Here is a 24,788-nt window from a genome sequence, read left to right as displayed (position 1 = left end):
CTCCAATAAGCCATTTCATCATTATGGATTATAGGGAGAAGATGACCTAAGTAGGTAACATAATTCAGATGTCAGAGAAACTGGTGATTGATAAAATATTAAGTTCTAAAGATGATTTTGCTTACTCGTTTATTTACTTATTTTGATGACAGATTCTCTCTAAATAGTTCATAGTACCTGGTCTATGAATCACTTTATTACTGAGGCTGACACTGAATTTGAGAGCCTTTGCTCAGCCTTCCAAATGCTGGTATCACAGGGATGTGTCATATATAAAATGTCATACACACACATACCCATATATATATAAATATATATATATATATATATATGATCCCTGTGTTCCTTATCAATAGTCTTCCATTTTTCAAATGTCTACAAAGTATATAGAAGAAACACAGAAGTTTGGACTATAGTTATTGAATTTTTCATAATAAAATTACATATTAATTAAAAATCTAAAGCTTTAAATATTTCCTTAATATTTTACCCACTAACGTTTTAATCTGAAAACACAGTGCTTAAGTGAAATAACAGTATTTGAGTATACATTGTTGCATTTGTAGCCTTGCACTTCCCCGGAGCTCTCACTCTTCTGCTGTCCTGTCACAGTGCCTTCAACAGGCACTGTCGAACCGAAATGGAATTTCTTGTTTATTCTTGCCTCTAAACTGGAAGCACTTCAAAGACAGGAGCTGTGCCTTCACCTTCTCCACCAAGTTACTCCATGGTTGCTAAGAAACAGCCTAAACAGATGTAAGGTGCCAAACCTGTTGTCATAGTACAGTTCATTTAAACCTGCTGCTGCTGCTGCTGCGCCTGCTCCTTCTCTTTTGTTCCTCTTCTGGTTTCTTATACACTTCTCTCTTTGGTTTGTAATTGGTCAGTGGAGTTGGAAAGTCTAGATAAGGAGATGGCTTGTCTGAGGTGGCTTGCCTATTACACTTTAGCTTCTTTGTCTAATCAGATCCTTGCCTCCATTGTAAATGACATCTTTACAATTTGGTATACAAGAACAGTCATTTCATTTACATTAAGGCTGTACTCAATTTCAGAGTGCTGTGACAATTACTATGAAGGACATGGAGAACTCAAGATGACCAGCTTGGGAAGCACAGGGCCATGCAGTAGTAGAATATAGAGGGCTGGGCACGTGTGGAACCAAGGGATGAGGCCAGATCAATTCATAAATAAAAAATAGCATCTCACTGTGTGAATACAAGAAGAACACCAGGAAAATGAAAGCAGAAAACATCAACTGTGTACATGATTCCAAGTAAACAGAGTTGTATAGTTGATGTGGCTGGCTCAAGCCTGAATTTCTGACATCAAATGCAATGTATTGCCCCTAGATTAAAAAAAAAAGTTTCATTAAAAAAATAGAAATGACTCACAAGACCATTTTGCATCAAATTTCTCTGAAAATTAAAACTGTAATTTCAAACTCCATAAATATAGAGGAAACTGTAGGATGGACACTGAACTCCTGAAGGGCAGTAATACTCCTCTGGGTACTGCAGGAAATGAAGGGATCCATAATCTTCATGATAGTCTCAAGTCTGTAACACAGACAACTGAAGCACTGGTCCAAACTGTTCTCTCGAGGACCATGAAGGAGAAACAGCTCTGGGCTCCATTGGGAGCGTTTCGGGGGTCCATAGAAATGGGGCTGCTCTGTAAAGTTTTAAAGAGTTTTCCAGGTGATTCCAAAATAAAATTCAGTGGGCCAAAATTTGCAAAATGCTGACTTAAAGACTTAAGCATAATTCTCTATTGATTTCTATTGCTGATACAACAGGTTACCACAAATTTTGAGGGTACACACAAGTTACGTACAGTTCTGTAGGTCAGAAGTCTGGCATAAGAGCTTAGTGGGACAAAGTCAACGTGTATGCAAAGCTGTGTTCTTTTATGGTAGTTCTAGGGAAGAATCTACTCCTTCCCTCTCCTTTTCCAGTTTCTAGAGACCAAATGTCTTTCTTCACTCCTTCCTAAAAGCCATTCACATTACTCCTCTCTGAAAATTCCTCTCCCCTTGTCTCTTTTCCTTTGCTTCCAATTTTAAGGACCTTGTGATTATACCAGACACACCCAAATAGTACAGTTAATCTTTAGATTTGACTTCACCTTAATAACAACCTTACTTCCGTCCACCTTCAGTCTTAAGTCCTCTTTGGAATGTGATTTGGCAAACTCACAGATTACAAGTTTAGGATGTGGGCACTTGAAAGAAGAGATCACTGTTCTTTGGACCACAAGTTTATGTGCGGTACCCAGGGGAAAAATAACCTTTCCCCTATAATCTTATGTTTAATAACTCAGTTAATGAGTCTTCTACCACTTGCTGTTATGTAATTATCTGATCAGTAGGACTAGTAACAACTGGAAACCTGTTATCAATAAACAGCCCCTCCTGACAGGTGCCATCAATTCAGTAGCTCATTGAGGTGTAGAACCATGTTGCTTTTGTTTCTGTAACTTTTGGAACTTAGCTCATTCAATAACAGCTAATCAGCATACAGATAATGTAGCTGAATAATTGGGATGGTTGATTATGCTTATGTGTAATTAACAAACCCAAAGGCCTACTCTCTTTTAATGAGTCTTTTACACAGAGACACTAATAGCATGATTCGGATCAGTCTCCTCTCCTACTGCCAGGTGCTGCTCGTGGTGTATCCGCCTCAAATACATACACAGAACTCTTACTGTTTGATTCCTGCGACACAGTAGTCTACCTTGGACTGAATGCTTGCTGTTTGGGTAGTCATCGGCAGATTTGAGGCAATGTGGCCTGGTGAGAAAAACAGTAGTGTCATGACAGTCATATATTAGTATCAGTAATAGTAGTTATCATGTGATATACCCTACACTGTGCGCGCGCACACACACACAGAGTTGTTAATTGGACATTGGATGATTTCTCTAAAATAAATATTTCTTCGTATTTCTTCATTCACAGATCAGGAAATAATTTCAAGCAAATTTATATAAGTCTGTATCTAGGGAGTGACAACTTAATACAGGAGCTAAGAAGCAGAGGGATAGCAAATGGTCCTTTATCATGTTCCTGTTCTGACCAAATAACAATGTGGATGTTACCTTCTGATCAAAAGTAAGCCGAAGAGAGTCATATTGATTTCAATCAGTGATCGATGTCATAAAGCTCAATTTCCATTACATCATCTAAAATGCCAAGTGTACATTTAAAGTACATTTCCTTCTTCATCTACTTAAGCTAGGTATTCTACCCAAAACTTCCAGTATATTAAATTTAGCTTTAAAACAAAATCAGGAACTCTGTGCAAAATCAGGAGCTCTTTGTTTCACACTGATCTGTATCACCAGATCAGATCAGTCCTTGCCACCAGGGAGATTTACCTGGCCAGTCAGCCTCAGGCAGCAGCTACCTTGAAATCATACAGATTTGTCAAACACTATCTCCTCCCTCTCAGGCTGTCTATTTCCTCGCCAACCAAGCTTCCTTTTCTCTCCCTGTCTCTTTGCGTGGGTACTGTCTTCTCATCCTTTGGATGACTGTGTAAACTCCAGTTTTGCAGAGAACTCTCCTGATTGTTTTCGCTAACATCGTCCTCCTCCTTCCCCTGTGGTTACCTACCAGACCACCTGTGCTGACTCTGTCCCTCCATGTTCTGTGATGTGTATTTATGAATTTTTTGCCTGTGTGTTACTTGTCCCTTGTGGAGCCGTGCATTTACTGTTATATTCCTACCGTACAACACTGGGTCCAGAATTCAATGAGTGCTTTTTAAAACAAATATTTTTCCTAAAGCTAAAGAGTGAAATTTCACCTGTATTTTATTTTTGAATCAGATTTCAGAATGTAAGTGATCTGGAGTCTTACATTCTGTTACGATTTGTTTTCTGAGGATCTTGGATCTGTTTCGATGTATTTTCTTTTTTGTCTTTTAGTTATGTGCACATTAAAGTAAGTTAAAAACAACAAAACCACACCTACTAAAAAATAAAATTAAAATTAAAAACTTGCAATTCAAAATAAAAATTCTATTCTAGGTTCTGAGACAGGCCCAGGCTTTTGTTTTTTAAGTCTTCCGAGTGACTGTGATTGATACCAAAGTTTGAGTACCCCTGCTTCACAATCCTGATCTATTTTTGCACTTGTATATGCTGTGGTCTGTGAGATTTAACCCTGTTTAATCTGCTAGTCAGTGGTATCGTCTCAGGGCCTTTCTGACATGGCTGATTAGTGAGTTTACGATGCCTCGTCATTTGTGCCCCTTGCTGTCTTTCAGCCTTTTGTCCTTCAAACCTGTTTCAATGCTGACATACTGATTTTATAATATAATTAGGAATGAATCTTGGACATAAACTTTATGCAGATACAGCTCTCAAATGACTGAACATATTTCTACATACAGTTTTAAAAGAAATTCAACAAAAAATATGTTTTTAAAATATTAATTTGTAACTTTGTAAACATTAATTTGTATTATGAATAAATACTAGTTTCTATGTTTAGAGCTATTAATTTCTTGTCCTATGGGCGTATTTGTGGCTTTCAAATTAATTATTCCACCTGAGAAAAAAAATGTACATGCATGTAGTCATGCACAATAGGAATTTTGAAATTAAGTCCAATGGTATTAAGTCATTTGCTTCTGATCCTTCACCAATCAGTTTTTGCTTAAACAGATTACGGCATGAACACATAATGAAAAATATAGTTTATTAAATAGTAAAGATAAGCCATCTGCATTGAGGTTACATTGGCCAGGTGTTCTTTCCAGTCATAGCTATCAGTTCAGACCCCTTTATAAGCATCCAGAGTAGTTCTGGAAAGATACTAACACTTCAGGCATTTGTTCATTCTACAGTGCAAGTGCGTGTTGTTAATTTATTTTTACATTGGATTTTACTTTCCTTATTTAAACATGGAATGACCTCAGAATTTTTTATTTGACAAATTTTCAGAATATTGCTTGTTTTGGATTTGATGTGTGAATATTCTGAAGATCATCTTATACTAAAAAAACTTTGCATAATATTCTCCAAAATACTGAAATACATGATATATCCTCCATACTGATAAAAAGAAAACTATCTTATACTGTGTTCTCAGATTTAAACATCTGATTAATGTACCTCATTTTATGTGAGTGGTGACATAAGATCCTTTAATAGAAACTTTTCAAAATATTCTATTTATACTATGAATGTCAATGTAGTGACAGTCCTGAATATTTTAAGAAATCTTTTTAATCTTCTTACAAATCCATCTAGGTGATATTCACCCTACTCTATGAATATTACTATCACTTTTACTTAATTTTGATTGATATAACATAATTTTTTCACAATAATAGCAATAATATGTTTTGTGATTATAGCTTGTGATAAATGAAATAAAGGACTACAATAATGTAAGAAATTGGAGGAAAACTTGTTTTATTTTCTTTAACAGAAACAATTTTATTAGAGGCTAAAGGAAAAACCTCAGATCAGGCAAGCTGTAAATCTCAGCAACTGCCTGGAAGAGAAAAGTGGAGAAGAGAGGAAGAGAGAAAGCCCGGCCTGAAGAGAAAGTTAGGCATGAAGGTTCAGCAAGCAGCCACATGACAAGTGGGGGCAGCTCCAGAGAAGGTGTGAAAAACCCAGAGCACCAGAGAAAGCACACCTAGGTCCTGGTTAGCATCCAAAAGAGACAGAAAGGAGAAAAACGAGAAGTATACCTTTGGTGGGCAAATCTACCAAAGCCTCAAGGCATCAGTGCAGCAGCACCCAACATAGGGATTCTGAGAAGGAAAGCTGCATCATTTTGTAAGAGAATTATTAGTCCACCAGGGGGGATCAGTGTCTAGACTGCAGTTTCAGGCTCTCACTTTTGAATGCTGAGAGAATATCTCTGCTTTGTGGAATGAGCCACCTTTCCCCATCCCTCTACCTTGTTCCAACATTTTCCAGTATTTATTTAACTTAGAGTACTAAGTGGATAGAAATAAATCCTTTTGAAACAATGCCTATGCTCTTCAGGTAAAGATATTACTTCAAGCCAAACCATAAGCATACCTGAGAATTCATGACGTTGGTGAACAATAAACTATTCTGAAGTGAAATGACTTTTGATCTCCTGTGCTGTAATGTTCCTAGATATCCGTGGAATACAGGAGTTTCTGGACAGAGTATCTCAGCAGGGAATGGACGTGGCTCTTCAAAAAGTGGAAAACAACATCAATAAAATGATCACTACCCTCTTCGATACCATGAGGATTGAGGAACTGAATCGCTATCGAGACACTCTTAGGAGAGCCATTCTTGTTATGAATCCTGCCACAGCCAAATCCTTCATAAGTGAGGTAAGTAGATGTGTTCCGGGTGTAGCAAGGGATTACAGCATGCAGAGGCATCCTTTGAAATGGGCCCCCCAGAGATGAAAGCAAAAAGCAGAGAGAGGGAATTAACTGCAGGATTCTCATTAGCACTAATGAAGGAAGTGCAGTGAACTGCTCGCTTATTTCTTTTGCTCCATACCACCCAGTTAATTACTAGGAATATGTGTATTTATGTATTTAGGCCCATAGTCTAAATAGGACACTTTTTAGAAGTCTCATGGGGATTTCAAAGCACTGTTGACCTGAATGAATCTAACAACTTTCAAGAATGAATTCACAAGTTCGCAGCAAACTAACCCATTTGTTGTTGCTGTTTTTCCAAGTTAAAATTTTACTTCTGAGAAAAGATTTACTAGAATCAGCCTCTAGTTGCCTAAAAAGATGATTCTATTGAACATATCACAGCTTCCCTTCTGCTCTGGGAAACCTGTACCAAGACAAGCAATTAAAACTATCTGTGGCTTCACAAAGTAATGGCCACTGTACATGTTGTGAGCTCACATCCTCAAAATGTTAGTCATAACTGTTGATTTGGTTAGAAGCCCTGAAAGTTCGTAAAAGTACTACCTATACTGTACTGATTGAGAGGGTATCTATGTACCCTAAAATGTTTGTGATTGCTTTGCAAAAGACCCTTCTTTCCTCATTGCAAGTGTTTAATCTCACATAATGGTAGTGTTTGTTCATTTTATTACACACTCCCACACATGCTTTTAGAGCTGTTGACTTTATTTGGTGAATGTTTCTCCTCATTTCCCAAGGTGCTTCCTTTACTCTTTAAATACTGTATAAGATTTCAAATTAGAATGTGTCCTTTGATACTGCGTAGCATGATGGTTAGTAAGGATCTTGAAACAGAATATAAATCTTTAAAGAAAGTAAAACATGGAAAATTATCACTTGTTAAATTTTAATATTAATTTTATTATGCAACTTTAAGGACAAATAGATAATTTGACCTTCTAAGGTTAGCCAGTGACAAAATATCACTGAATGATGAGATTTTTCTGTAACAGAAAAACATTTCCAGTTATTGAATTCACCCTTTCCTTTCTGTTAGTCACTTTTCTCTCTCTCACAGAATACCTGGAAAAAAAAATAGCTTAAAGCAGAGATTTGTTTCCACTCATGGATTCAGAGGTTTCATTCCAAGGTCTCTAGGCCTGAGGGAAACTGCAGCATGATGTTTGGGAGCAGGTGGCTAAGCAAATCTGCTCATCTCATGAGGGTCAGGAAGCAGGAAGAGTGAGGAAGGCCCTGAGACAGCAAGCCCCTCCCCCCCATGACCTACTTCCTCCAATTAGGATCCAGTTCCAAAAGTCTCTTCCGTCTCCAAATAATGCCATCAAAGTATGATCCGCCACTAATGAAGGCAAAGCCCACATGGCCTGATCATTTCCCACAAGCTCCACCCTGAACACTGACTGTGCTTGGGACCAAGTCCTCAGCGCATGAACCATCTCAGAACACAATTTACACAAACTACAACACTTAAAAGTCACAAAATCCTGGGGCTGGAGATATCACTCACTAGTTAAGGACACTGACTGCTCTTGCAGAGGACCTGGGTTTGATTCCCAGCACCCACATGGTGGCTACAACTGCCCATAACTCCAGTTCCAGGGGAATCCAAAGCCCTCTTCTGACCTCCGCCACATTGCATGACACAGGTGCACTCACATACATGCAGGCAATACACTCATACACATAAAATAAAAATAATAAATATTTTAAAAAGTCACAAAATCCTCTATAAAGTCACAAATAAGTACATAAAGATATAAATTGGAATATTATAATTGCAATAAAGGAAGTTGAAATTTCTGTGGTCACTTCTGTCTTGGATGATCAGGTAAGATTTTACTGAGAAGGTGCTTTTGAGTTTGGTTGGGTTGCATGGATAGGAATAACAACATATTAAATTAACTATCTTAGAGTATAATACAAGTTAATGAGATATCCTGCAGTATGCTTCCAAAAGGCGGTGGTGGGGAGACCTAAAACCAACAAGGATATATGAAGATAGATACCTTGATTGCATATTTTGCCTAAAGAAAGCAGTTTGGAATATATTAAAAGTAGGTCTGTAAAGAACAGCAGTTCCAGACGCTATGTGAAGCGTTGATTTACAACAGGGCGAGAATTCACAGCTCTTCAGAAAACCATGGCTATTAATGCACTGGAAGGGGAACGGCATGCTCAGGGTAGTTGCTGTGGAAAGCCTGTGGGTAGAGAGAAGTGAGAGTCCTGTGGCTCTCCTTCTGAGAAGGAAGATGAAGCTCTCTAAAGGCCTGGTGGTTGTACAACACACGGCCAAATAAGGTAGAGCCACTCAGTGGCAGATTGTCAAAGTTCACATAGTTAGGAATTAGAGAATCAGAGAATCGTGGCGTCCCAGAAGATTGTGAAAGCTAGAGCTTCTGTAACCAAACATGACTTCCTTCAACGCAGGAATGTTCTGTCTCACAGTCTGAGGTCTACACGTCCCAAATGAAGATACTACAGATTGAGTTCATTCTGAATGCTATTCAAAGGGCTGCCCCAGCCCTCTGTTTGGAGTGGTGGGGATGTCTCTATTTTCCTCATGTTTCTTCACATTACACCTCTGCATATCTGTATGTTCAGACTTCCTTTTGTGAAGGACACCATTTTGGATTAAGGTTCACCTGAAGGATCTCATTTTATTACATTTCTTTTTTAATTTTTATTTTATGTGTATGAGTGTATTGCCTGCATGTGTGTAAGTGCACCCATGTTTTGCAGTGCCCGAGGAGGGCAAAAGAAGGTGTCATATTCCTTGGAACTGGAGTTAAGGACTGTGGTTAGCCACCATGTGGGTGCTGGGATTTGAACTCAGGTCCTCTGAAAGAACAGCCAATGCTCTTAACCACTGAGCCACCTCTCCAACCCCAATTTTATTATATTTGTAGACTATCTCCAAATACTGTTGTGTTCTACAGTACTGGATGCTATGATTTCAGCATTGGGACTTTGTGTGATAGAAGGGATGATGAAACAATTTCCTCCGTAACAGACTCCATTAGGGCTTGTAAATCACCAAATATAACAGACAGAACAGGCTTTTGTCAATATGACATAACTAACAAGAAAGAGTGAGTTTAGGACAGAATCCAAATGCCCTTCTAAGTCTGTGGACTTAACTGCAATTTCTAGGAAAGGTGAATGTAAGGATATCACTAAAGTCCGGGAGAAAGGTTAAAAGTAAGGCTGTTGTTGGTATTATTTTCTCTTTTGCTTTTGTTTTTCAATAAACATAAGTTTATCGTCCAGATTATCCTGGATACCCTGCCAGTGAGATATGCTGCTGAAGATCTGGGACCTCTCTTCAAGCTTTTAGTATGGCACAAGGGAAGCTAAGAGAGAGTAGCAGAATTACACAAGACACAGTATGGCAGAGCACACACATCTACTCTCAGAGCCATCTTTAGAAGTGAGGACCACTTGTGTGGCTGCAGTGCATCGCTGTAGGAGTGATGAAGGAGCTTCTCATGGATGGGCTCTTATGGGAGATGCTCCTTGAATCCAGGATCAAAGGACATGGGATCCAGTAGAGATGGGACCGAAGGATGTTCTAAGCCACAGGAATACCAGTGATGAAAGCAGAAAGGCAGGGGATGGAGACCAGTGGAAAGGAATCAAGAAGAGAATGTACATGTTGGGTGTTCTGTTGAAGTTTAGTAAATGTGGTTACAAATATTTCTTAAGAACCATGACATGAATAGCAGAATCAGAAATTGTCTTTTGTTTTTTTTAAGGAAAGATCAAGCTGAACATTTTACACAGGTCTTAGGGTAGCAGCCAGCAATGAATACAGAAGTTGACGTGGTAAGACACAGTCTTCTCAGCTTTACTGGAGAAGGCAATCCAGGACCAGTGACCTAAAACCACAGCTGCAAAAGCCGATGCAGTTAGTTCAGCCTTAAAAGACTCTTTTGAACCTGCTCCACTGATCAGAATTAATTTCAACTCACATAGCTTTTTTTTAAAAATCTTTTCTTTTCTTTTTATTAACCCCTATAATTTAATTTGTATTTTATAATGGTCCCTATCTATGACTGCGAACTAAAGTACCTCTAGTAATCTATTGCTTTCTTCTTTGTTTTTAAACACATAACACCTATTATAATTTTCCTTTGAAAATTCTCTACTTTATCCCACTCAGATACATTTATTTTCCATAGCAACACCTACTTTATGTAGATGTTTTCTTCTACTGTTATTCTGAATGGAAGTTCAGGAAAGACAGAAAGAATTCAGGTCGGCCTGCTCCATCCTAAGCTCACTACACTGTTCCCTGACCTGCCTGGCACTGCCTGTTTCCCAGTCAGCCATTCTCAAAGGCCACCCTGCCTGGGTTGCTTTCATGGATTCTAGGAGTGTTTTCCTCCTTTGGGAGCAGACTGACCTGACAATGTCAGTGAAAAAGGCAATTAATTCCAACTCCAGGAAGCTTTGAAGTCAGAAGAATGCACTGAAATTCTGTACATTCGAAATGGACTATGTAGTGGAGGAGGCTTCCATAGGACTAAGTAATAAAATGTAAAAAGAAAGAAAGAAAGAAAGAAAGAAAGAAAGAAAGAAAGAAAGAAAGAAAGAAAGAAAGAAAGAAAAAAGAAATGTTACAGTGATATGTAGAATGAGCTTCTGCAAAGAGCTTGGCTAGACACAGACTTCACAGAGAAATTTTTCCATGACAGTCTTGATAAATGAGTAACAATTCATCACCGTCATTCAGGCAATAGAAAGCAAATCACAATTCAGTCTATGTGTGTATGCTGGAGGCACTAAAACTCTTCTGAGGCCTTTATAACTAAAAGCAAGAGTCCCTGACTTTCTACCTCCCTGACTTTCTAGCATCTCTGTCAGAGAGAATAACAAGGTATTTCCAGGTTTTTTTTTTCCTTTTTGTCTTTTTGAGACAGGGTCTCCCTATAGCTCCAGCTGGCCTGGAAGTCACTATGTATATCAGGCTAGCCCTGAACTCATAGAGATCCAACTACTTTTCTGTCTCCCTAGTGCTAGGAGTAAAGACCTATGCTACCATGCCTGGCCATATTTGCAGTTTTTAAATTTTATTTACTTCCAGCATATTCTATGACTTCAAGTATCAAAATTTTAAATATTTAAAAGGAAAGCCTCCTGCTACTGATACTTAGACACTTGATTTCCTTCACAAGAGACAAGTAATATGTGTTCTATGGCACTTCGGGTGAATAAACACAAATACATATATGCAGAGTTTTTAGTCGTTCTTATAGAAATTCTTGTATAATACACATGTTTTCTGTACCCTTTTTCCTTAATAACATTTAGAATATTATTCCATTGATATATGTGAAATCTCTTTCATAATATTAGTGGTTATGTAATACTCCAAAGATAGATTAATATATAGCTTTATTTCCTCTTTATTATTTTGTTTCATTCTTATTTTATTTCTGATATGATAAATGCAAAAGTAGTTTGTTTCCTTCATCCACATCCACACTAGCTCTCAATAAAGTTAACACAATTCTAAGTGCTATTAAATAACCCACTACATCTTTATTTCTAGGCTTGTCTGCTATACAGCCAGTGTAGAATCTGTAAAGAGCCTTCTGCCATCCCACACCTTTCTTCTCAAGCATACAGGATCCAGGGCTTTACTTTCGTACAGAGTGTTAGAAGCAGATATCTCCTACTTTGAAAATGTAAATGAATGTTTCATGACTTGGCTAACGATGATGCTACAAGACAAAAATTTATTAATAAGCTTTTATCACTATAAATATTTTCTATGTCACATAGAAGGACCAAGCTACAATCTGTCAGACTTCCTCACTTGGCTGCTGGTCTCCATTCACATTATTACTTTTCTTATCTATTCCTCATTTTATCTGTTTTGGCTGTTTACATTCTGAATTCTTGTCCTTATTACAACCTCTCTGACTTCCTTCTTTCCCAACTGGAGCCTTCCTTCCTAAAGTTCTTTCTTTCTTGATCTATCCCCATCTATTTCCTTCAAATCTGGTATAGTTTTTAGATCCTATGTATTATAGTTTCCTGGTTCCCCACTCTACCCCTGACCAATTGGAGAATATCTTCAGGTATCTTCTTAAAGATGAGGGTGTGTTAGGTATTATTTATTTTTTTTTTTAATTTATAAAAATATGTTTGTTCTAAATTCAAAGTAAATGATCTAGGCAGCTGTAAGTGGTTGGATGCAACAGCTCGTGCCTCAAAACTCTGGCATTGCTGGCTCCCAACTCTGCTGTTCATCACTCAGACTGAGTAGCAGAGATAGTTGTGTTTTCCTGTAGGTCATGCTAGGTTTACCTGTGTAATATATGTTGTCTTCACTTTAGAACAACAATGCCCGTGTTAGTTGTTCTAAGTCACTCCCAGAAAGCCCCCTACACCAGTGTTTTCAAAGAGAAGCCTAGAGTTTGTTTTTTATAAAGGACAAATATCACTTTTAGGAACCTCTACACATGACAATATGTACATTTAATTTCATGTATTCCTCATATTCAATGATTATATTTACAAATTTGCCTACTAGCTAGAACTTATTTGCAAACCCAAAATCAATACTTGAGCTGCAAAAACTTGCCTTGTTTAACAGCCCATGGTCCCAACAAGGGTCAAACAAGGCCACTCTCCTTGTTTACACACAGTTCACCCCATCAACAGTCAAGTGCTTCTTGTGTTTTTTACTGTTGTAATTGTTGTTTTCTCCATGGTATGAAGTGCTGGCTAATGTCTCTAAACACAGAAAAGCATTGCTGTGCCTCATGACGACAACAGCTTCGTTAGATGAGCTGGGCTCAGGCTTGAGGTAAGATACTGTTGAGTTCAGTTTCCAAGAACCAACGATATATAATAGATAGTGTGGCTTTAAATGGGCATGCAGAGTCAGAGGTTTGTAGGAATGCGGTCATGTGTTGCCATTACAGGCAATAATACAGGAGTCATTAACTCAGTGTCCTGAGGCTTGTGTAGGACACATGACCAGGAGTGACAGGAACCTTCTACACTCTTGGCTACTTTCGGCTCTGCAGCCCCTTCCTACCCGCTGCTTGGTTCAGCGTGTTCTGTGAGAATGTCTATCTAGTTCGTAGGATGGCGGTCTCTGTGCGCAGCCACTGATCCTTAAGCTGGTGTCCATTCTCTAGCTTCGGGCTCCAGCTTCACTGGTGTCTCCACTTTCTCTGCTTTTCACGTTTTAGTACTTTATTTAAAACGTTTATCTGATTGCTTCTTTCCTGCTCAGTAAAGAAAATAGAATTGGTGGGGAGGTGATACCTTTTAACTTTCTTGAGTTGGACATTCAAAACTGACATTTTTTTCAGATTCTTAGAGATGGAACCTACATAAATATAAACAACTTTTAAAAACCATTTTGCCAAGTTTGGTGCCTACATAGTGGGATCCTGTGTCAAGTGATAAAAATAAATTTAAAAACGTTTTAAGAAATAATAACTCATGACAGCTTGGATTAGCAAAGTAAAATGTAATGTTTGAAAAATTCTAAATTTTAGCTGGAAAATTAAAGTCTGCTGGGATGTAAGTGCATTCTCCTGTGTGACTGAACTGCATGTCCAGCACCTAGGCTGCCTGGCAGTGTAATTAATCATGTGGGAACACAGAGGCTGAAACTTGGGTTTCAGGGGGTCACTAGACTGTCAGGTGCTGAGAGAAAGATTTGTCAAGATGATTTACCATAGATTATATGATGGACAGAAAGGCAAATGCAGCTAGAAAGACATGGATGAATTGGGATCATAAGAACAAAAGGTTGGGAAGAGGGCAGAGAAACAGCCAAGTTTCGTCAAACACCTACGACAGGGCAAGGCAGATGATGAGCAGAGTTACAGCCTGACCACTGTCTATATGGTATAAGTTGGCATGGAAAGTTATTGAAAGGGTCAAGGGAAATATGAAAAGTCAAAAGAATGAGCTTTAAAAAAGAAATGACTCATTTATCATTGTCATTTAATTGCTAAGGAAAAAAAAATAGGCAGGCCAGTTGTTCTTGGTGCCTCTTTTTCTGTCCCTGGAGCAACCGTGTGGCATTGAGTTAATCATGCTTTCTTTGAAATCTTAGACGTTTAATACATTAAATGTCTGCCACTAGTGTTCCACCTTCCATTCACCAGCTTCAAAGTTTAAAGAGAGAATGCAGTTATATGCAGCTGAGTAATCCACCTACCCTGGCTTCTGAGCAAAGCTGTTGTCACAATGTACCTGTAAATGTCCTTGAAATGACTGTGGAGAGATAAGAGCACTCTCCCAGCTTCACTGAAGCATAGGTTGGGATGATGCTTTCAAAATCAATTCTTTATATAGGAATAGTGTTGCATCAGTTATTTTGTAAGTTATATTCTCTGTAGAAAGAAAAGCATTGTCTATATAAATATTTTTTTGACCAAGCATCTTTAGTTCCAGATTTCATGAGAAACATCAAAATCCAATGTGATAGTCCACACCTTTAATCCCAGTACTCACTAAGGAGACTGAGGTAAGAGGACAGCTATGAATTTAAGGCAAGCCTGCATAGGGAATTCGAAGTCATCCTGGAGCAGCTTCGTGAGACCTTTTCTAAAAGAATCAATGCTTTGGAAACAGGGAGGTTTATTCATATGTGACAATGAATATCATTTCCAATTTGCAATTCTTTTCTTCAGTGTTTCAGACATGAGCCCTATTGTTAGATGAAGTCTTTTTATTCTATAACTTATTTGTGAGTGATGACACGTCTCCTTAAACCTACTTTAGGAAATAGTCTTCAAGTGTATTGTATCCAAGGTTCAGGAAGAAATAATTTTGATCTTGTCAAATAACAAACAGGAAAAGTTACTTCTTTTAAATGTCTAAGCTGCTTTCCAGAAATAAGCCTCTGGGAAGGTTGAGAAAGAAGCAAAGATAACCTATCTCAGCAGATGTAGAAAGATTTCTAGTCACCAAAAGACTCTGTACTCAAATTGTCATAACAGTCATATAAGATATTTAAATAACTTTTTTTCTAAGAAGGGATTCTTTGGGGGATATTAAGCAAAGTACAGTTTTAAAGACAGAGCTATTATAATGACATATTTAGTTTATTTATTTTATTTTATATGTATGAGTTTTGCCTGCATGTATGTAAGCGTACCTGTGTGTAATGTCCATGGAGGCCAGAGGAGGCTGTCACATTCCTAGAACTGGAATTACAGTTGGCTGTTAGCTATGATGTGAGTGCTGGGAAACAAGCCTAGGTCCTCTGCAAGAGCAGCCAGTGCTCTTAGTTGCTAAGCCATTTCTCCTTCCCCATGTAATGATATATTTTAAAAAGAACATTTGATAATATTTTTTATCAAAAGATATCTACTGCAAGTCTAAGATATTGTGCTACTAGAGGGCTGTTATATATTTTCTAATGGTATATATGCATAGTACAGCATAAATTGTCACTTTATAGCTGAATAGGTTTCCATGTGACTAGCATCTGATCAGAAGTGGAGCCTAGTGCTCCCAGCTACCCTTGCAGGCCCCCAAATGACCCTCTAGCTATGCCGACTTCTAGATCTCATTCCTTGGGACTGGCTGCAAGCTGAGTGAGAAAACAGTATGCAGTATATACTGTTCGTCTCCTTTCTTCTGTGCAACATGTGTGGGCAAAATTCATCCGTGATGAAGCATGCAGGAAAATAGTATTCATTTTGATTGATTCAGAGTATCATTGTGCGAATGTGCCATCATTATGCAGCATCTGCTGAGGGTTTTATCCATTTGTCCATTATAAATAGTGGGCCTTTGAAAACATTACTGTGTTTCTGTATGCATTTTTGTAACTAAAAATGGAATTGCTAGCCCAAGAAGTCTGCATGTCCTTAGTCTTAGTCAACACCTTCCTTTGCCTCCTGCATCCCACCCCCTTCCCACTTAAACCTTTCTACCCTCTCGTATTTCTCACCTCTATTTTCTACAATCTCCTCTCAAGGCCTCTTTGGACACCCAACTCCCTACAGTAACCCCTTTCTAGCTTCCCAGCTCCCACAGTCACTGTACTTCAATACAGTAGTCTAGCAACACAAAGCTAATATTCCCGTATGAGAAAGAACGCTTGCCATTTTCTATCTGTACCTAAGTTTTCTTACTCACTGTAATTATTTTCAGTTTCATCCATTTTCCTACAAATTTCATTTTTCTTTAAAACTGAATAAACTGTGTGTATATGTACCATAATTTCCAATTCCAATCATCAGTCGATGAACATCTAGACTCTTTCCATATCTTAGATATTGATCAGCAATGATCATGGATGTACAAGTATCTCTGTAGTAGAATACGCAGTTATTTGAATATGGCAGATCTATTTTAACCTTTTTGAGAAACCTCCACAATGATTTCCATAGATGCGCCAGCTCACACTCCCACCAACAGTAATTTCCTCCACAGTGTAAGCACTCATAAGATCTCCTGACTCAGCCTCAATACCAGCTAGCTAGGACTGGAGGCTTGCACTATCATCGCACACTTACTGTAAGATATTATATTTCAAGTATCTTCTCCTATTTGTTTTTCATTCTGTAAGGGTGAGTTTGATGAACAAAAGTTCTTATTTGCAGTGTAGTCCATGTTATTAATCCATTTTGTTTTACAGTTAATATTTTATTATTTTTCCAGAGAAAACTTATTTCCCACTTCAAGATCATGAAGGCAAATTCCTAGTTTTTCTAGAAACTTGCTTCATTTTATATAGAAATATATTAAATGCAAATGTGCTTTACATTTAAAATGAAGTCAATCTGAAATTGATTGCTTGCATGATGAGAAAAGGACATAAAGATGCATTTTGTTTCCATGGGAGCTCTTCCCTTTTCAAATCAGAAGCAGTATTTCCCGACAGAAAGAATGTTAGGAATTTCTACCGATGGTAAATAAAATGAGAGCTAATTTGTGTATTTGAAAGTGTATGGTTACCATTCTTGTCCCACATCCTGTGCCTAGGTCACGTGTTTTTTACTACACTACAAAGTCAAGACTAGGGAGAAAATGAAAGACAATGTGGATAACCTCACTGAAACAAAAACCTTCACATGAACACATGAGCACTGGTTTCTGTAAGTGTAATGGCACTGAGCTGAGCTGCCATGGGTCATCAAGAGTGGTCTGTGGCCAGGTGCCCAAAGATCAACTGTGTAACGTATGTATAGCTTTTAAAACTATGTGACATTCTAATAAAGAAACATGTTCTTTAACAAGCACTACTAATTCAATCCTCACTTTACATTTTCTTATGATATTATTTTAAAATATAACTGAATCGCTCAAAAATTCCATTTTCGTTTTAGTTTAGAAAGCGTGTACTGAACTTGAAAGACAGCTCTCTTACATGTAGTTCTGCAGCTATTGGATTCAATGTGTATGTGTATGATGGGCGTGTGGTGTATGTGTGGTGTGTGTGTGTGTGTGTGTGTGTGTGTGTGTATGTGTTGTATGTGTATGTTCATGTGGATGTGTACATATGTTCCTTTGGGTACTTGTATGCCTGCATGTGCATGTGGAAGCCAGTGGTCAATAGAGGGTATCTTTCTCTTTTGCCAACTACTTTAGTTTTTGAGACAGGGTCTCTCACTGGACCTGAACCTACTGATTGTCTAGAGTGACTAGTTATTCACCTGCCGGGATCCTTCTGTTTCTTCCCAGCTGTGCTGAGTCTGCTGACATGGTTGTTAGGGATCAAACTTCGGGCCTCCTGTTTGTTCAGTAGGTACTTGACCATCTCAGCCATCTCCCCAGCCCTCGAGATTCCTTATTTAATGAAAATTCTCTCTCTCTCTCTGTCTCTCTGTCTCTCTGTCTCTCTGTCTCTCTCTCTCTCTCTACCCCCCCGCTCACTTGCTCTTGCTCTCTCGCTCTTGCTCTCTCACTCTCGCTCTCACTCTCACTCTCGCTCTTGCTCTCTCTAAAATTATATATGTCCTTTTACTCTTAGGAAGCATGAAACAACACTGATTGAACCTAGTGAAGGTTGGTGTGCACAGAAGAAAGTAGAGGAGATGATCCAAGTTCTAAACAGACAGTTCTATCCCAGCCTTTTCCACTTTCACTGATCACTAATATTGCTGGTCATTTGCTACGGATTCCATCTATATACTAGTGTTTAGGTGACTTAACAATGTTTATATTTGTAACATCTACTATGTTACTTTTCTCTATATTTAATAAGGTTCTTAAATATGTGCAACTCTTCCACTCTATTCTATGTGTTGAAACTAACAGGAAATTCTTCAGCATAAAGGTCTTAGTGTTTCATTTAATTTGGTTTTCCAACTGAGGGCCTCATTAGTTCAGGCTGTCCGCAAACCTGTCTCTGCCTCTCAAATACTAGACTTGCAAGCTGCACCAATATGCCTGGCTCTTTAGTTTTGTTTTAAATGTAGATCACTTTAAATTTTTTAGTTCCTTATTTTTGTATTGTTTATTTATATTTAATGTGCATGAGTGTTTTGCATGCATGTATGTAAGTGTAACACATACATAAAATGCCCACGAAGGCCAGGAAAGGGTGTCAGAGCCCTTGGAACTGGAGTTATGGATGGAAGCCTCTATGTGGGTGCTGGAAATCGAACCCAGGTCCTCTGCAAAAGCAGCCAGTGCTCATAGCCACTGAGCCATCCCTCCAGCCCCTAGAATCACTTTTGTGTCAACATTCAAGACAGGAATTGCTATCTTTCTTGTGTCTATTGTATCCTTTTTAATTCTTTCATGCACTATATTTAAAGCACTTTTGTGAACGTCAGTGTGGAAAGTGTAGAAATACAATAATGGATGATACATGATTCTATACCCCAAGTTAAACAGAATAATAAGGAAAACAGAATAAACATAAAGTGTGCAAAATAATAAAATAGTGAGAAAGGAAACAGTTAAATCATTCCCAATGGGGACTGAGAAAAATGCTTTATAGAACATAAAGTTTGAATACAACACACGGGGTTGCTTGTATGTAGATCATTCATAGCAAAAGGTTTCTGTAACAGGATTAACACATAAATCTTTGTTAATGGGAAAAATTCTTACCATAAATTGCTATAGTCTTATGGAGGACAAGAACTGTGAAATAATTCAAGAGTGATAAATTTTCATTTGGGTTTTCCTTCCATAACATTACAGAGAAAAGAATGCTTTAAAGGCAGCAGCTTGAATGGACTTGACTTGAAGGTTAGAATTTGGCATTCTTGTCCATTAATGTTTAGACACCTGCCCTTCGAGGTGGGAATCTACTGCCCTGTAAGGGTACTCACAGCCATGTACCATGCTGTATTCTTTACAACTTTCTGTGGTTAAAGCAAAAATATTTTCAGCCTCATGAGTTTTTTTCTGCTCTCAGTGTCACCAATTGAAGCCTGGAGAACAGTGAGTGCATGAATTCCAGCACTAAATAGAAAGATGTTTGAGCTGTAAAAATATTTCATTGTAAGGGAATTAGCAATTTAATTTCTATTTTAGTTGCTAGGTTTCTGTCAGTTTTACTTAGTGTATAAATTAACAGCATATGCTATGTGTCATTACTTTCATTTCCAGACAAAATCGTAGATTACTTCACTCAGCCCTGCTCTCCTGGGAAGTACTGGCCAGTGGATGTTAATTAGCCCTGGATTGCAAATGCATTTTCCAACCTAGGTTAGAGTGACTTCGTCTTCTAGAACATAATCAATTCCTTAAATGCTTATTGACAAAAATCAATATTTTAGATGTATAGAGAAACAAATTTTAAGGAATTAGCAGCCTGTGATGCTTTGTTGAAGAGTGACCTAGTCCTTGAGGATACAGTTTGATCAGATCTTCTCTCACTATGATTTAGATAAACAAGAGGGAAATCAAATATCTAGATAAAGAAAATTAATAAGATTAATTTTATTTTTTCTAGCAAGGCCTGTTTTTATTAGAACAAATAGCATTATAGCATGAGGGTTATAAAAATTAAATTTATATCTACTCACCTAATACTAAACTATTATGAACATGTAGAACCAATTTAAAATACTAATCATTAATCAGCCATGGTAGCTCACACCTGAGACACCTGCACATGAAAGGCTAAGACAGGATAATGAAGAGTTCAAGAAAAACCTGGGTTATACATAGAAGATATATATGTATACTATATATCATATATATTAACTACGCATTTTATTTGGTAAGGCACTATTTATGTTGTCAGCTTTATAAAAACCTTAGAGAAGGATTCTCTAAAACATAGAGACATTTACTTGGAAACAGAACACCATAATAATGGAAATATGTATATAGTAATCTGAGTATAATAAAAGGAGTTGAGGAAAAGAAAAATTTTCAAAGACAAAACTGAAGTGTCTGATGCTGGAGAGATGGCTCAGCACTTAAGGGCTTTGTCTGCTCTTGCAGAGGACTCAGGTTCAGTTCCCAGCACCCACATGTCAGCTAACAACCATCTGTAACTCCAGGTCCAGGGGCTCTGATGCCCTCTTCTGGCCCCCGGAGGCATTGCACACATGTGCTTACATATATGCAAGCAAAACATTCATACACATAACAAATTTTAAAAAATCAAGTTTCTATGAAGTATTTTGAAACAATATCCTTTGGCCACAGGGATTTGGCAAGGGTGATGCCACTGTGGGACTGAAGACATTTGCTGGGCAGCTGTCCTTAGAGGAATTGTTTTGTATAAGGATGTAGCAGCTTCTATACAAAGCTGCAGCTCCTCATAGCAGTGATCTAGCAGTCCTGTGTGAGAATCCTGCCTGAATAATCTTCTGGCTTTATCTGTTTTCTGTTAGTGTGGACACAAGGGATTGAATTTTTATTCTATTTTCACAAGTCTACACTTGAAACTCAAATTTAGATTTTGTGTTTAAAGTGATATAACAGAAAAGATCCTTCAAAGAAGAGATGTTGAACAGAAAGATGGAACTGGAAGTCTGCAGGGCCCCCATGGAATAGAGCAGGACATGGGGCACAGGCCTTATTGGAGGAAGTCTAAAATACAAAGTCGGGCAAGGAGATAATCACAGATTTAGGTGAAAAACTTGAATTTTGTCAGTTGTGGTGGCCCATGCCTTTAATCCCAGCACTCAAGAAGCAGAGGCAGGCAGATCTTGTGAGATGGAGGCCAGCCTGGTCTACTCAGGGAGTACCAGCCAGCTAGGGCTATAGGGAAGCCCTGTCTCAAAAAGACAACAACACAACAACAACAACAAAAATCCTTGAATTTTTAGAAAAAAACAAGGATGCATACTAGCAGGCTGATGGCAGTGAAAACAGGATCTAGTTTCTATTCTTTCCTAAGGAGCTACATGATTCATCTTAAAATCAATCGGTTTCATTTGTCTCATCTACAAAATGGAGCAATTTCTGGATCAGAGATATTTTTGAGACTATATCAGATAATGTTTACACCTAGTAAATAGTTACCAAGCTATAGATGTACAAGACTCTTGAAATTGGTAGAAAAGAAAAATAGAGATGTCTGAGTTAATGTAGTTAAAGCATATATGAGTGTCATAAAGTTATGATATGGGCAAAGATGTGGATCCTGTGCTTTATAATCTAGGCTTCATGAAAGGCTTGTTTTGAAAGCAGGAACATTATCAGGTAAACAAGTTTGAGACAAAAATGTGAGTCAATTTTATCATAAATCTGTTATTATTGTGGAATATACAGATGGATAAATCATTAAAAGGGCCACCTAATAGTGTATCTGGAAGAACTATATTGCAAGGAATGGTGTTGTCTAAGTAAGTACATGAGGTAGAAAGTGGGAAATTGAAGGCACAAGTTGCAGGAAAAGAACAACTCTGTAACAATAGAAACAATGGAGTTCCGGTCTGACACATAGATCACAGGGGAACCTGTGAGATGGAAGAGGCAAAGATGGATTAACAGAATAGAACTTTGGAGGTAACAAGGATCAATCTTACTAGTGAAGGATACATTTCGTATATAATTAATAGATTGTAAATAATTGCTTTTGCAACTTGGCAGGAGATTGCGTACAGAAGCAGAGAGGAAAGTCAAGAAAAAAATCAGCTTGGAAGAGGGCTACCAGGAGGATCAGGCTGCACATGGGGACTGTCTGTAGGGGCCAGTAGTTTCCACCAGGAAACCTACTTTCTATGGGAAGTAGATTAGGGACAAATTCTCCTGGATAATTTACATAATTTGATCCTTTCACAAGTGGTAAAGAATTCTTCACCATGTAGATAGACATAATACAGGCTTAATTCTTGAACACTAGTTAGAAGTGAAGCTGAGGAACAGCCAAGACAAAGCAGGAAATAATTCACCCACAGCAAGATGTGTAGATCTGCAGTAGTCAGCATACACAAGAACCAAATCTGCTGGAAAGGGAACATGCAAACTCTGGAACAGCGCTGTGCTGGGCCCTAGGAATTGAGGTTGCTTAAGAATGACACAGGCTGACTGCAGGATTCATATTGTTCAGTATGAAACCAAAGGAAAGCCTCCGCTCAGTAGAGAGCTTGGCCTGAAGGGAGAGAATTGGGGAAACAGAGTCGTCACTGATGAAGTGCTCACACTGGGAGTGAGAGTCAGAAAGCCAGACATGCTGATGAAGGTAAAGAAGAGTTAGGGTAGATTAAAAAAAACTTGTGTCAACCAGAGAGTAATGCATTCTGACTAATGACAGATTTTGTGCACTGTAGACTATAATTCTTTTAATCCTAGCAATCAGGAGGCAGAGGCAGGCAGATCTCTATGAAATGGATGCCAGCCTGGTGTACATAGTGTTTCCAGGCCAGAAGGAGCTTCAGGAAAACACTGTCTCAAAAAACAAAACAAAACAAAAAACCACCCAAAACAAGAATGAAGCAGACTAATATGCTTTTCTTTTCTCTAAGGCATCTAGCCAAGTTACCTACATCTTTACTTTTGATCAATCAGTTGTTGCTGGACCTTGAAAGCACCAGTGCTTACTGTGTTAAAACTTACCACATTACCACATTTTTAATAAAAAAAAAACTATTTTTTGAAGAACATGTCTTTAGAGTGAAGCACCTCAGATTCTCCTTTAAATGAAAAACATAAATGGACCTATGGTCATGTGATACAGTGTACAGGAGGATGGATAGGGGTCAAGATGTATTTTTACACAAATATGTAGACAGTTTGAAAGCACAAGTTTATCAACTTTGACCCCAGCAGATTCTTATATACTTAATGAAATGATATTCACTATAGTTAGGATTTTTTTCATATTTTTCTTTGTGTAATTAATCATCAGTTAGTTGACATTTAATTGTTTGTTTCCACTATATTTGATTGATTCCCAAGTCTGATTATTAGTCTTCTTGCATGGTTAAAATTTTACCTTTAGAATATGTCATGGAAGCTTGCTAATGAATTATTTAAAAATCAATGTATAGAAAATATTTTAAATTTTTTCTCTAATTCCTGATTTGTTCTATAATAACCTTAACACCCTTTATAGAACACTGGTATTGAGTTAAATATAAGTAGGTGGAGGGGCCAGAGAGATGATTCACTGATTAAGAACACTGGCTGCTCTTTCTGAGGACTGGGTTTTGTTCCCAGAACCCACACGGCAGATTACAACTGTCCATAACTTGAGGTCCAGGGAATGTGGCACTCTTTTCTAACCTCTACAGGTATTTCATGTACAGGTACACACATGCATGCAGGCCAAACACTTATACACATAAAATAAAGATAAACTGCCGGGGGTTCGTACCAGCAACCCCGAGCAATGATGATTGGGGATGAGTAAGCATGCCGTTCGCCAGCCCATGCCACCCCCAATACTGGGAACACTCAGGCACAACTGGGAGCCTAGTCAAGCAGGGACTCATTTATTGCAGGTGTTACAGAGCTTATAAAGGCACCTGGAAATCCCCCCTCCTCCCTGAGGGTGTATCTTAAGGATGGTCGGGCACTGATCATGCACTCCTCAGCAGTGCGGAAGTATTCTTCAGACTTTCAAAGCAAGTCAGGCCGCACCCCCAGTAACTTCCTCTAGTACCTATGCAAGGTGGGGCCTTTAGGTCCCCACAATAAACAAATAATTTTATTAAATAGATGAACATTCACTTTGAACAACCAACACAGCAAATAAACCCAGATGGTAGAAGGAATGTAAATATAACATGTGGGTTTGTCACTGAACAAAGTACACAGACAGGTTTAGTATCTGTAAGTGCAAATGTACAAGACACATGTTTACAGTTTGCATATTTTCTGATGAAAAGGACCCCATTCTGGTGGTTTTGTGTTTGTTTTATGCAGTTTTTTTTCATTTAATGTTTTAATAGCATTCTCCACCACATGAGTGCTTCAGCAGTCAAGAATTGTAAGACATACCTCTGATGATATAGGGAAATCTTAGGTGCACAGATGTTTATATGATTGTTC

General features: G+C 38.1%; 1 protein-coding gene across 2 annotated transcripts in view; it reads left to right on the top strand.

The window, feature by feature from the left end:
* Positions 1–24,788, top strand: part of Grid2 (glutamate ionotropic receptor delta type subunit 2) — a 1,595,433-nt gene that overhangs the window by 808,172 nt on the left and 762,473 nt on the right. For both annotated transcript variants that reach the window (XM_008844624.2, XM_008844623.2), the window contains exon 4: positions 6,130–6,335. In XM_008844624.2, the coding sequence (XP_008842846.1) occupies positions 6,130–6,335 (206 nt within the window). The remainder of the gene's footprint in view (positions 1–6,129; positions 6,336–24,788) is intronic.

The sequence above is a fragment of the Nannospalax galili genome, unplaced genomic scaffold (genome assembly GCF_000622305.1).
Source record: "Nannospalax galili isolate Female #2095 unplaced genomic scaffold, S.galili_v1.0 scaffold441, whole genome shotgun sequence".
In the NCBI taxonomy this organism is placed as follows: Eukaryota; Metazoa; Chordata; class Mammalia; order Rodentia; family Spalacidae; genus Nannospalax; species Nannospalax galili.
This window is presented reverse-complemented; position numbering and strand designations above follow the sequence as displayed.